The sequence below is a fragment of the Prionailurus viverrinus genome, chromosome C2, assembly GCF_022837055.1.
Source record: "Prionailurus viverrinus isolate Anna chromosome C2, UM_Priviv_1.0, whole genome shotgun sequence".
NCBI lineage: Eukaryota > Metazoa > Chordata > Mammalia > Carnivora > Felidae > Prionailurus > Prionailurus viverrinus.
Window position 1 is genome coordinate 53,394,440 of NC_062569.1, and position 12,482 is coordinate 53,406,921.

Here is a 12,482-nt window from a genome sequence, read left to right on the forward strand (position 1 = left end):
AATTAGATTTTTTATTAAGGAAGTGAGGAGGCTTATAGGAGTTTTTAATACATATTTTAAAAGTATTTAATCTTGACACATTCTCTGTCAACTAAAAGAGGATATCCATCCACTAGGAATAAAGGAATATTGTCTTCTTAAGGAACATTGTCTGACTTAAGGAAAACTGATATGTCACTTTCCAGATACCACAGAACTTGGAAGGGAAAGCGGATGGTTTAAGTGCAAATTCACCTTTGCAGATAGATCTCACATCCCTTTGCCCAGCATTATTTGGTTCTTTAAAGGTGTCACACTGCCCCCTAGTGTTCAACAAACTACAATATAATATCTCAAATGGCTGCTACAGTTTTTTTCTATATTTCTAAATAATCAAGATGGTGATGAGAGAGAGTCAGAGAGAGAGAGGAATGTCTCGAATATAAATTTGTGGGTATTCTATGGCTTATCATTTCATATTTTTAAAATAGCCTATAAAAATATCATATCTTTTAAGCCCTTAATGGGCAGGTTTATGGACTTTAGGTGCCTTCAAATGGCAGAACTTGTTGGCAGGACTCTGGGAGACCCCAAGCACTTCAGATGATGTAGAAATTATTAACAGTTTCCAAAAGTATGCTACTCCCTAATAAAATGGGCCCCTGAAGAAGCAACAGGACTACATAACCCTTGCAGAACTTTCTCTGAGATTCTGTTTAAAATCCTTAAATAAGTAAGTAAGTAAGTTAAGTAACTAAGTAAGTAAGTAAGTATTTTGAGCAAGCATTGTGTAATAAAACAGTAACCACATATAACCCAAGGCAGGGCCATATCCTGCTTTAATAGGGTCTGAAGTGTATACATAATTTAGAGGATACTTACAAAAACCCTGAAAGATATCTACTTTTGCAGTTTTATGCAAACCATGAAGAAATGCTCACAGGGTCTTAGAAGAAACTTCCGGCCCATGAGGGCTCCTGAAACTTATGTTTCATAGCTTTGGGGGATCTTGGCCTCTTATTTCAAGATATTGTTTAGCTGCAACTTCTGGATTTTACTTTGAGCATTATAATTTAGAGCCTTAATAAATTAGGGAACATATACAAATTCAATAGCGTGGTCACATTTTTGTGTCCTTTCTATCCTCTGGCTACTGAGAATTAATGGTCTTTGAACCATTCTAGTCAAGTGAAAATAAATCAGTTTGTTTACACAGAAACAACTTTAACCGCTTTATGTGTGGGAAGAACTACAGAAGATCATACTTCTAGAAGTCTAGAAGAGATAGTAATGGAATTAGTACATCTATTTAAAACTATCTTAAACGGCTGAATCTTGACAATTGGTCTTCATGTTAGGCATTATAATTCCCAGAAGAGGATGGATTGTGTTCACTGATCACCTATGTAAAACTACATGTTAATCTCAAAGATTAGAAACCAGTCCAAGTGGAAACAAATTACTTAGCTTTCATAAAGAAGAGTTTTCTGTTACCCAAAGCAGAAGATGACTTGGTTTTGATACTAATCACAGGAAATAAAAAGCTTTCTTAAAGGGTAAAATCTCAAATAGCTACCTAATCATGTGTTAATTTTTTGAGTAGTATGTAACATTTTCAGATATTCTGTCTTCTCTATTTTTTTTTTAACGTTTATTTTTGAGAGACACAGAGAGTGTAAGCAGGAGAGGGGCAGAGAGAGAGGGAGACACAGAATCCAAAGCAGGCTCCAGGCTCTGAGTTGTCAGCACAGAGCCTGACACGGGGCTCAAACTCACCAACTGTGAGATCGTGACCTGAGCCGAAGTCAGACCCTCAACCAACTGAGCTACCCAGATGCCCCATATCCATTTCTTTATTTACTTATTATATACCATCTGTTTCCTTCCACAGTATGTAAAAATGCATGACCCAGGGCTTTTGACTGTCTTGTCCCAGAACCGGGCCACTGCATTTGGCCATGTAGACTACACTGTGTAACACGGGATTCCCTTAATTTTGAGGTCTGTGTGAATGGCACCCCCTAGGGCTACATTGCAGTCACTGTCCAGAGCCTAGGGCTGACCTTGGCACAGAAGAGTCTCTCAAGAATGCTGTGTTAGTGAACGAGTAAGAGATATGTCAGCTTATTTATTATTCTCATTTGAAATATAGGATGAGAAATTGAAAGATTTTGGGTCCCATAAATCAAAGTACATTTATACATGCAAACTAGTTTCACTTCGATGACTTTTTTTTTTTTGCTAAGATTTTTTTGACTAAGCCTGAGAGACTGATTTAGCTTAGTCAAGTCTGTGAATGTCAAACCAGTAAAATAGAGAAACAGTACAGGTCTTCTGATTTTCTGTTACATTCTATGTGTTACATTTTCCCTGTCTCCAAAGCCAATTCCTTCAGACTCCTTGTGCTTTTCTGAGTCTGTGGGCTGTGACCAGGGAATGACAGTGCATGTGCTTTTATTTATTTATTTTTTCCCAAGCATTCAGAGAGCCTGGCGTGAGTACCTGCAGAGGCAGGACCCTCTGGAGAAGAGGAGCCCGTCCCCATCCTCTGTGTCCTCAGAGAAGCTGAGCAGCTCTGTCAGCATGAACACCTTCTCAGACAGCAGCACACCCGTGAGTGTCATGTTTCCTTTTTATGGCCTGACTGGCCAATCATTTGATCGCCAGGTCTTTGATTCCAAGAAAGGAATCTCAAGATGTGAGCAGGTGGTTCATTGATAGGAGGATCTACATTGTTTATTTGCTATATTTGAACCCATGGTGAGGGTGTTGTCATCTCAGAATGAAGACATGATTCATAAGCACAAAGTGTAACTTCATCAAGTCTGAGAGAAATCAGTTGCATTTGACCTCAACCTAAACTTACTCATACGTGTGTTTGCATTCCTCTGTTACCAAGAATATCTTTTTCCTTTTCTTTTTAACAGAAAGGGAACCTCTGTGTTCTGGTAGAGGTTCTGTGTACCTCTGTGCTTCTGGTAGAGTTTTGTGGTGCTAATATGATAGAAGATTAGCTTGGTTATAAGGATTATAGAGAGATGTTTTACAGGAAGAATTGAAAGGGGTCACAAACTCAGGGGTTGCAATTCAAATGCCTACAGGGCCCATGTGGCTGATGTGGACGAGGTTGTCACTGGCTACTGAAGAGCACAGGCCTCACCTAAAGGGGTAGCCCCACTTGACTCCTGGATGTGCTGCCATGTGGGGATGCTGGACAGACATTGCCAAATGTGGTTTCTTCTTTCAAGGGATGCCAGAAATTCAAACTTTTTAATGTTGGCAACTAGTAAGAGAATTTAAAATGTAACTAGATCCTGCCTGCAAATCACAATTGTCCCAGAGGCCAGCTGTTTAAGAACCCCAGGTACAGGGTTTAGGAATGGAAACATCTGCTGAAAGTCTTAACAGCAACAACAACAACAACAGACAGACCAAAAAAACATCCCAAATGTGGTAGTAAATAACTGATCAGGCAACTGTAATGCAGAGTTTTGTGGATATGGCCCTTGTGATCATTATGACAGCCCCTGGAATACACAGAAAGAAGTTAGGAAGAGAAATGAAGTAACTATACAAGTATATTACTAAAAAAAAATATTTCTTGACTACTTTGTAATCATGTTTATTCAGTGGTAAAAAGGCTTCCCAGCGGCCAAAATAATGTATTCACATTGGGATCAAGCAAAGGTTGCTTTGACATATTTTCAGATGATTATGTTGCATGTTCTTTAATATACGGTTTTATCTAGTTATGGATTCTAAAGGCGAGCAGCAAGTTGAGTTTGTAGCTGTGCAAAAAACAGTGGCAGAAGATCTGTTTTTAGCAGACAGTAGAAAGCAAATAGTGAATCTGTACCTTTTTAAAGCAATTTTTAGAGGGAATGAATTGTCTTAACTGGTGTCAGTGTCACGAGAGGGCGCTGATGAGCCACACTGGAAAATGTTTAAGTAAAGTGTGTGTTTATCTCATTGTTTGCAAGTCAAAAATAATATGAAAATTGAGTGTTTAGGATGCTTTTGCTGTCAACAACAATAGAACTAATTTAATAGAAATTAAATGACTGAAGATTTGATCTGAATGATGAAAACTAAATATCAGAAATCATTCTGCCTCTGAGTTAAAAGGTTTGCATTTACTGCCTTTGTACTTTCTGCTAGTCCCAGTTCCTGAGAGTATCACCCATTGCTGTGTCCAGTGTCACCTGATGGCTTTAGTATTGCTTTAGGGTGGTTAACCTTTTGACTTTATTGAAATTCTGAAATAATCTATTTTTGTTTTACATTTACCCTGCCAAGCCACTTACATCCTAGCACCTTAAGAATCTTTGCACATAAATGCACATTCTTCCCTCATGGGTCATCACATAAATGTGATGTGAAATATCTTTTGCACAGCTTTGCTAACAGTTCTACCTTATTTAATTTACCCTGGCCTCCAGGTCCCCTGATGTTTCTTAGTAGAGCAGATTTCCTCTCTCAAATGTCCCCAGCAATTTTGTTTCCTGTAAAGTGTCTCAGAATGAATTGGGAGTGGCATCCTGCTCCACCACCATATCATCGTGTCTTATCTCTGTGCTCCTGGGACAAGGATAACTCTCTTCATTGTGTGGAAGTCTGGTTCATTCCCGATTGGCTAAATGTTTTGTGAGAATCAAAACATTTTCAAAAAACATTATCGGAATTAGCTTCAGAAAGCAAATAGACCCTGCCCAGAGTTCCAGTAGAGGTTATTGATTATAACAACTGTGGCATTGATAGTGGTGGTGGCATGACACTAAATATGCAAAATAAAATATGCAAATATAACTAGACACTTCCAAGTGTCTAGTTTGTCAGGCAGATAAAATTTCCAATTCATAATTCTTTAAAACTTCATGCTTAGTTGTTTGGACTGGTATGTCTAGCTAGGGTCTTATTTCCCACGATCATCACTTTGCTGGGACCTCTTTCAGAAGATTCATTCGTACATTTTTTGATGGTCATAACCCTATGAAAGGAAAGTGACCGTGCTCCACCTTGATCAGCTTACCAGACCCACTGGGTTCATATATACTCTCAGGGAGTTCCAAATAGGAAGACTTGGTTTTACTACTCTTTACTGAGTAGACCTCAAGTTTATGGAGGGGATAAGGATGAGTGAGCTCTGGACCACTTTGGCTAAGCCTGTCATAAAGAGATGAGCTTCCTCTAATAACCAATGAGTCCATTTGGAATTTTAGGGGTAAAAGCCTTCAGTCCAAGTCAAATGCTCTCAAGGAGATATCTCCCTGGCAGATTTTCTGGGACCCTGACTCCTTCCAGATACCTCCAGCTTGCTGAACTCAGCCCTCTTTGGGCTTGATCTCTCACTATTGCTGCCTAGACCATTGTATGTCTTCGTGAATTTGATCAGCTGCCTGTCTTGTCCTAAGTGCTAACCCTCTACTGTCCTCCAACACAGCCTCAATTGGAGGCCAGTCTGCCCTTGTCTAACCTGTGGGCCTTTCCAGCTGCTCTGTCTGCCCCATGTCTATAATAACTGCAGTTACTGCCCACAATAGTTGTCTGCCCCAGGCAGGTGCTGCATGGGAAGCCAGCAACCTGATCAGGGTGAATCCCTGTGCTGAGCTGAGAATGATTCTCTTGTATGCTTTTGCTCTGTTTTGGCTAAGCATAATGGTTAATATAGTTCTTAGAATATTTCTGCTCTAAAATATATAAGAACAATAATATTTCAGTATGAGCTTTCAAAATCATCATCTTTTTTTTTTTAATTTTTTTTTCAACGTTTATTTATTTTTGCGACAGAGAGAGACAGAGCATGAACGGGGGAGGGGCAGAGAGAGAGGGAGACACAGAATCAGAAACAGGCTCCAGGCTCCGAGCCATCAGCCCAAGAGCCCGACGCGGGGCTCGAACTCACGGACCGCGAGATCGTGACCTGGCTGAATTCGGACGCTTAACCGACTGCACCACCCAGGCGCCCCAAAATCATCATCTTAATAAGAGCTGAGCACTTGTTATTTGACAGGCACCTTGCTAATGCTTTCCATAGATTATTTCATTTAACCCTTTCAATGACCATAGGAAGGAGGTGCTATTATTATCTCCATTTTACAGATGACGAAAATGAGACCTAAAGGGATAACTAATTTGCCTTGAGTTACTCATTGGGCTGAAGCCGTCATGCTTCACTAGTCTACAATATTGTACCACTTGAAAATAAGCCTGAATTTAGACATGGTCAAGCAGAGGAAGAAATAATCAGTGCATCAATGCATTTCTAAGACTATTCTACAATTTAGTAGGTATAAACTCTGAATGAAATAATTGAGGAGCGCCTGGGTGGCTCATTTGGTTAAGCTTCCGAGTCTTGATTTTGGCTCAGGTCATGATCTCACGGTTCATGGGATCAAGCTTGTGCCTGGCTCTGCACTGACAGCATAAAGCTTGCTTAGGATTCTCTTTCTCTCTCTCTGCCCTTCTTCCGCTTGTGTGTGTGCTCGCTCTCTCTCTCTCTGTCTCTCGCTCTCAAAAATAAATAAACTAAAAACAGGAAATGAAAAAATAATCCTCATTTCATTTTATAAATTGCCTCATTCAGTGCTCTTTGCTTAAAACCTCAAGCCTCAGCTGCTCAATGCCAAATTAAAGAGCAACATGAGGGAAGATATATTAAGTTATGTTAGCAATTTGCATATTAAATGTCCTTATCCCACACTGTATCATGAGGTAACAGAAAAAATTGTTTTAGAAATAGCAATTTTGAGCAGCAAGTTATTGGGAAGTGGAGCTGATGAGTATCAAAATGAGAAAAAAAGAACTTTTTGTCATAAAAAATATTAGTTATTGCATAGAAGACAACAGTAGAAAATGATTTGTGTATTTTATGAACCAATTTCATATTACTTATTCTTTTAGTTCCCAGCTTTGACAAATCTGTAATTTGTCTAATAGAATATCATGTAAAGAAACTGTAGAATGGTACATTCTAAATGACTTGATAACCTTTTCACAAGTCATTAGCATACCCCTCGGATAAACCCAGAAATATTTTTGGATTGTTTGGAGACATTTTCAGTCCTGTTTGGTTCATTCTGCCTGGATCTTCCTTCCTGGCCACGCCTGCTTGCTTCCATTGGTTCCTGTGTTACTATGGTGTGGCCTATAGGGGGCTCTGTGGCTCATGGAATGAGGCCCTGGCTTAGTAAGGGAACATAACTAAATAGCAGCTCTGCCATAGTTTTTTTTGAGTCTAAGATGTACCACTTGAGAAACGATTCTTCATCTGCAAACTGGAAATAACACCCACCTTAGAGATGCGTTGGTATCGCTGTGAAGGTTAATTGGCATTACCTATGTAAAACATAGCACAGAGCCTGGGACCCTGAAATCTCTTGATAAATGTCAGTGGATTCTGATTCTGCTCTTGAAAACACTCTATGTGTTCAAAACACTGCAAAACTTGTGAACGGCAGGAGTGGAAATGTTAACTTCATTCCCATTCAGGGGCACAGCTCCTGCTTCTGATTCACCAAATGAATCCATGAGAATTATATATGTGTTTTTTTTCCTCTAGGATTGGAACTGTACATTACAGAAGTAATACATCAAGCATTTGTTTCAGTGTTGCTTCTTTTAAAGATTAATATTCAAGGTCCAAAGTTAAAACTGGGTTGAAAGTTGTTTTGCTTCTCAGTGATTAGGCCTCTCCTGAGAGACCACACCCATGTACACAATAAAAGCCAGCCTAGGTCACTCTCCTCCCTTCAGATTTGGGAAAAAAGAAACGGAATCTGCAGGATGTTGGGGTGAATGGGTTACTTGGCCTCACTTCTCAGACAGGTCAATGCAAAGGCACCCTTCCAGCCACAAGGAACTCTAGCCACACAGCCTTACTTCACTCCTGGTGAGGAAGAATTACAGTTCTGAGCAGGTTCAAAGATTAGTGTGGTCTGGGCCAGCTAAAGACCCCATTACTTCATTTGTCCTGAAGAGAAGTCCATGGAGCCCTCCTATGTTTGGGGCTGCTGGGGTTGCCCTAGATTTTAGCAAGAGTAGCTGGAAGAGTTAGCAACAGGCAGCCAGGTGACCTGTCACACCTGCCCAAGTATGCTACCAAAGGCCAGTCCTGCTTCTGCCTGCCAAACATGACCTGTACAGCTACATTCAAACTGCTTTATTACCCTCAAGCTTTATTGCCCATTTTGAGATTTACAACTTCCAGGCTTTAAATATATCAGGAACAATCTTGTGACTAAAAGGATAAAGTCTTCTTAGAAAGTCACACTTGTTTTGGGGGGAACCCATACTCTAAAGGAGGATTTCTGGGGACGTCTTCCAGTATAGTCTTGAAAGCTGCGAAATGATAGAGAATGTAAGCCTTGTGCTACTTAATAATTTACTAACCTAGATTTTCCAGGTCAGGGACAAGTTACAATATTATGCCCAGCTGTTGTTATAAACTTAAGCCCATGAGTTTTAATGTTCAGTACTCAAACTCTATCTCCCACCCAGCCTCTCAGACCCCCAAAATAGCACAAATTATAAGTCTGTTCATCCCAAAATTTTGGTTCAGTGAATATAAGAATCATATGTAAAAAGAGACTTCTTGGTACTTGCATAAAAGTAGATCTGGTTCTCTTTTCATCAAACCAGAGTCTTAGAGAACAATTTTTTTTTCTCAAAGCTTTAGAAATTACATTATATAATATATGACCATATGTGACAGTTTGAATGAATATATTTTTATAAATTTTTTAAATGTTTATTCAGTTTTGAGAGACAGAGTGTGAGTGGGAGAGGGGCAGAGAGACAGAGGGAGACACAGAATCTGAAGCAGGCTTCAGGTTTTGAGCTGTCAGCATAGAGCCCGATACAGAGCTCGAACTCACGGACTGCAAGAATGTGACCTGAGCTGAAGTTGGCCGCTTAACCAACTGAGCCACTCAGGTGCCCCAAATAAATTTTATATAAAGATATTTATCTTTATGCCAAAACACTCCTTTATATATCTTTGAATATTGGTTGATATTATAGATTCTTTTTCTCAAATTATCCTTTTTTTTAATGTTTATTTATTTATTCTGAGAGAGAGAGAGACAGTGCGAGTGGGGGAGGGACAGAGAGATAGGAAGAGAGAGAATCCCAAGCAGGCCTTGCACTACAGCACAGTTACAGAGCTCATCTTATAAACCGCAAGATCAAGACCTGAGCCTAAAGTAAGAGTTGGACGCTTAACCTACCGAGCCACCCAGGTGTCCCACAAATTATCCTTTTAATAATGATTTGAGGACATTTTTCTTAATAGGTTTAAAAGTAAGCATGTTGTTTCAGTTTGGGGATCAATTTTTTTTAAAGGACTACTAATAGCAATCATTTTCTGGGTTCCAAATGATATACAAAATGACAGTTCATTGTTTGATAACTGACTCATCCATAGCAATATAATAAGTCCTCCTAGATGCATTGAGCATTTTACTTTTGATAAAGAGAGTCAAGAAGGAACTTGTTTCCTTTGTACTTTACCTCAAGTCCAGTCTCAGCATTTGTCCTCACATAGATCCTGTCCGTATTCTACAGCTTTGGTGAGATACAGTGTCAAATCCCCTTGTTAGACCCAGAGTGTACTCTTTGTTATAAAAATCCAATTTTAGTATTACAAATCAGTGTTTCACTCATTGGGTGAGTATGAAAGATGCTTTAGGATCCAAGGAGAAATTGAATGTGATAGAACTAGAGTGAGATCTATTATTGTGTTCCTTTTATTCTGGAAGCTCTTTGGCCTAAGGCTCTTTCAGACTTCCTTTCTTTTTGTAAGTAAGACATCATTGGGGATGGGGTAGTTATTCATAGCCCTGGATTAGGTCTACATCATCCGTTCACTTATTCAACAAATATCTGAGTGAGTGCCTGTGTGCTGGGCCTTTGCTGAGCCCTGGAGACACAATCACCCAAATACACACAACCCCTGCTCTTGCAGAATTTACATAATTCCTCAGTCATGGTTGGCAACTCTTCTCACAGATGCACTGGTAACTTATAGGAGATAATAACATTTTATTGATTAGTTGTATAGAAGGTTGAGGTATTATTATTAATAAAAATCTGCTGAAATATCTTCTAGAGCAGAATTTCCCATGATGTGGTGCCTGGAATATTAGTTTTATAGGATATTGATGGATGTTAATTGGAGGAAGGGTGAAATAAACCCATTTATTTACTTCAGGACCTCTTAGAGCCTTTGTAAGCTAATACACATTTTGAATTTGCAGGAGGGTAGGGTACTGTTTTTCATGTTTTCCAAACTTCTGTGACCATGAAACCCAATAAGAGTCACATCTTATTTAACTATTAATCCATGGAACACTCCATAAACACTGTTCTCGAATTAGTGCTTATTGAAGAAAAATTCCAAGAGCTGGAGTTTCTAACTGGCTCAATAATAAAATTAATATGAGTTGAACAATGCATTTTGAGAACTTCCAATGAAATTTTTACACTCCTTTTTATAGGCCTTTATCATAGAATTGTATTATGCAAATGCAAATATTATTAAGTTACTTCACATGTAAAACTGGTTACATTAACTGGCTGGCAGGGTTTAAATAAAAAGGACGAGTGTCAGAAGATGTAGTTTTAGGGAGCCAATAAATAACTCCTTTTCCCTTCTTGATTTGGAAACTTATTTTGAAAGGCAAGAGATTTAGGAAGAGTGATACCAAAATCTCATCTTTACTTACTTGGATTTGAGGGTGTAACTGACTTATGGCACCATTGAGCTGACCTTTGTAGGGAAACTTACCAATCATGGGAAGCACTGAAAACTGTCAGACTCACCCCACAGATCTTGCACAGGGAGGTGGATCCCATAGAAAAATGGAGAGAGAATGATCCTGGGCTACCCAGTCCCTTTGGCCAATCCTCCAATCAGGCCTACCTTTCTACCTTCATGGAGAGGATTGTGGTGTGGAAGTCAGAGGCTAGGAATATTTAGGAAAGTGCTTCCTCATGGAAACCTGAGGACATGAGAAGAAGGACCCCTCCCAACATTGGATGCTTCATGTAGCAACAATTTGGCCTTTTATTATGATAAATATCAAATTTTTTTTTTGCCTATTGTGATTTTTTTTAAAGATTGTGTACATTGTACTATATCAATTATTGCAATGTTTTCCAAATAAGAATTACTTTGGGAACTTCTAAAAAATATAGATTTCAGAACCACAGCAAATATGTTGCATCAGAATATCTGAGAAGGGTCCTGAGATTCTGTATTAAAAAAAAAATGTTCCAGGCAATCCTCCAAGTAATATTTTTTTAAAGTATAAAAAGCACTATGTTATAGGAATTGCAAAAAAAAAATAACATTTTATTTAGTAAACTTACGTGACCAGAACATCCAGGTGATTAATATTTCTTCCAATTTTTATTTCAATCATGGAGAGGATTATAGCATGGCATCAATACACTTGGGGAGGTGTTGAAGCAAATTTTTCCTGATCTGATACCAAAACAATCAGTATTGTTTTAATGGAATTTTCCCAGTGGCATTAGTTGTGTAGAAAATTCTGTTTTCTCTTCCTCAGTGTACTGTGCTCTTCAAGGAAGGTTTCTATTGTTTGATCCATTTGGGTTTTTATTAAAAGGCGATACATTCAATAAACTGATTAGATTAGTTTCAGAGTACTCTTCACATTATGAAGATTATTTAGTTGGCATAAAGGGGGGATCCGATGACTTAACTATTAGCTGACAGGAATGTCAACTATGACTGAAAATCCTAAAATGTGTGATGTGTGACAACATAGTTGAGAAAGAGAAAAGAAATACATCACCTAAAGTGGAAATGGGCATTTCTCATTATTACACATTTTTAAAAATAATATGTATATATACCATCACCAGTTACATATACGGGTTATAGTTAAAATTTTAATTGTTACTTTATTCAGAGTTGAAAAAGATCTAAAAGTAATAAGTTCAAGTTTCCTGCCAACATTTGAAAATGTACTCAGATCCTTTCAGGTAGTGAAAGGATTTTATGTCTTTGAAACATCTTTAAAGTTTAGTTGCATAAAATGGTATCAGAAGTTGAAGACAGTTGAATTAATTTTTATTTTGCCATTTTCATGGATTGATTTTAAGAAGAATAATTTTTTTAACTTGCTAAAAATTCTGAAAAGTGTTTTAGGAGTAAATTCTGTGTCTCTACAGTTTGTCTAGCTCCCGTAACAGCTCCTTCTTCACTATATTTGCCATGAGTTAATTACAATTATTCATTTCCTAAAGTGGCTGCAGAAGCTGATTTTACCTTAAACAGACACGCTGCTTCACATGTAAGCAATAAATTGATTTTCTCTTCATGCCAGTATTTTGATAGGGTTATGGATATTGATAGAAGACCATGCTATTGAAAATCACTATGCCAAACACTTCACTAGAAGGACTTCATCTACATACAGCAGCAACTGTGACCTGCTTTAGAGATGACATCATTGGGTGTCATGTGGCTCTTTATACGT

The 12,482-nt window shown here is 38.4% G+C and overlaps 1 protein-coding gene across 3 annotated transcripts in view; it reads left to right on the top strand.

Moving 5' to 3' along the window:
• Positions 1-12,482, top strand: part of SCHIP1 (schwannomin interacting protein 1) — a 581,848-nt gene that overhangs the window by 16,951 nt on the left and 552,415 nt on the right. For all 3 annotated transcript variants that reach the window (XM_047875738.1, XM_047875739.1, XM_047875743.1), the window contains one exon: positions 2,457-2,592. In XM_047875738.1, coding sequence (XP_047731694.1) covers positions 2,457-2,592 — 136 coding nt within the window. The remainder of the gene's footprint in view (positions 1-2,456; positions 2,593-12,482) is intronic.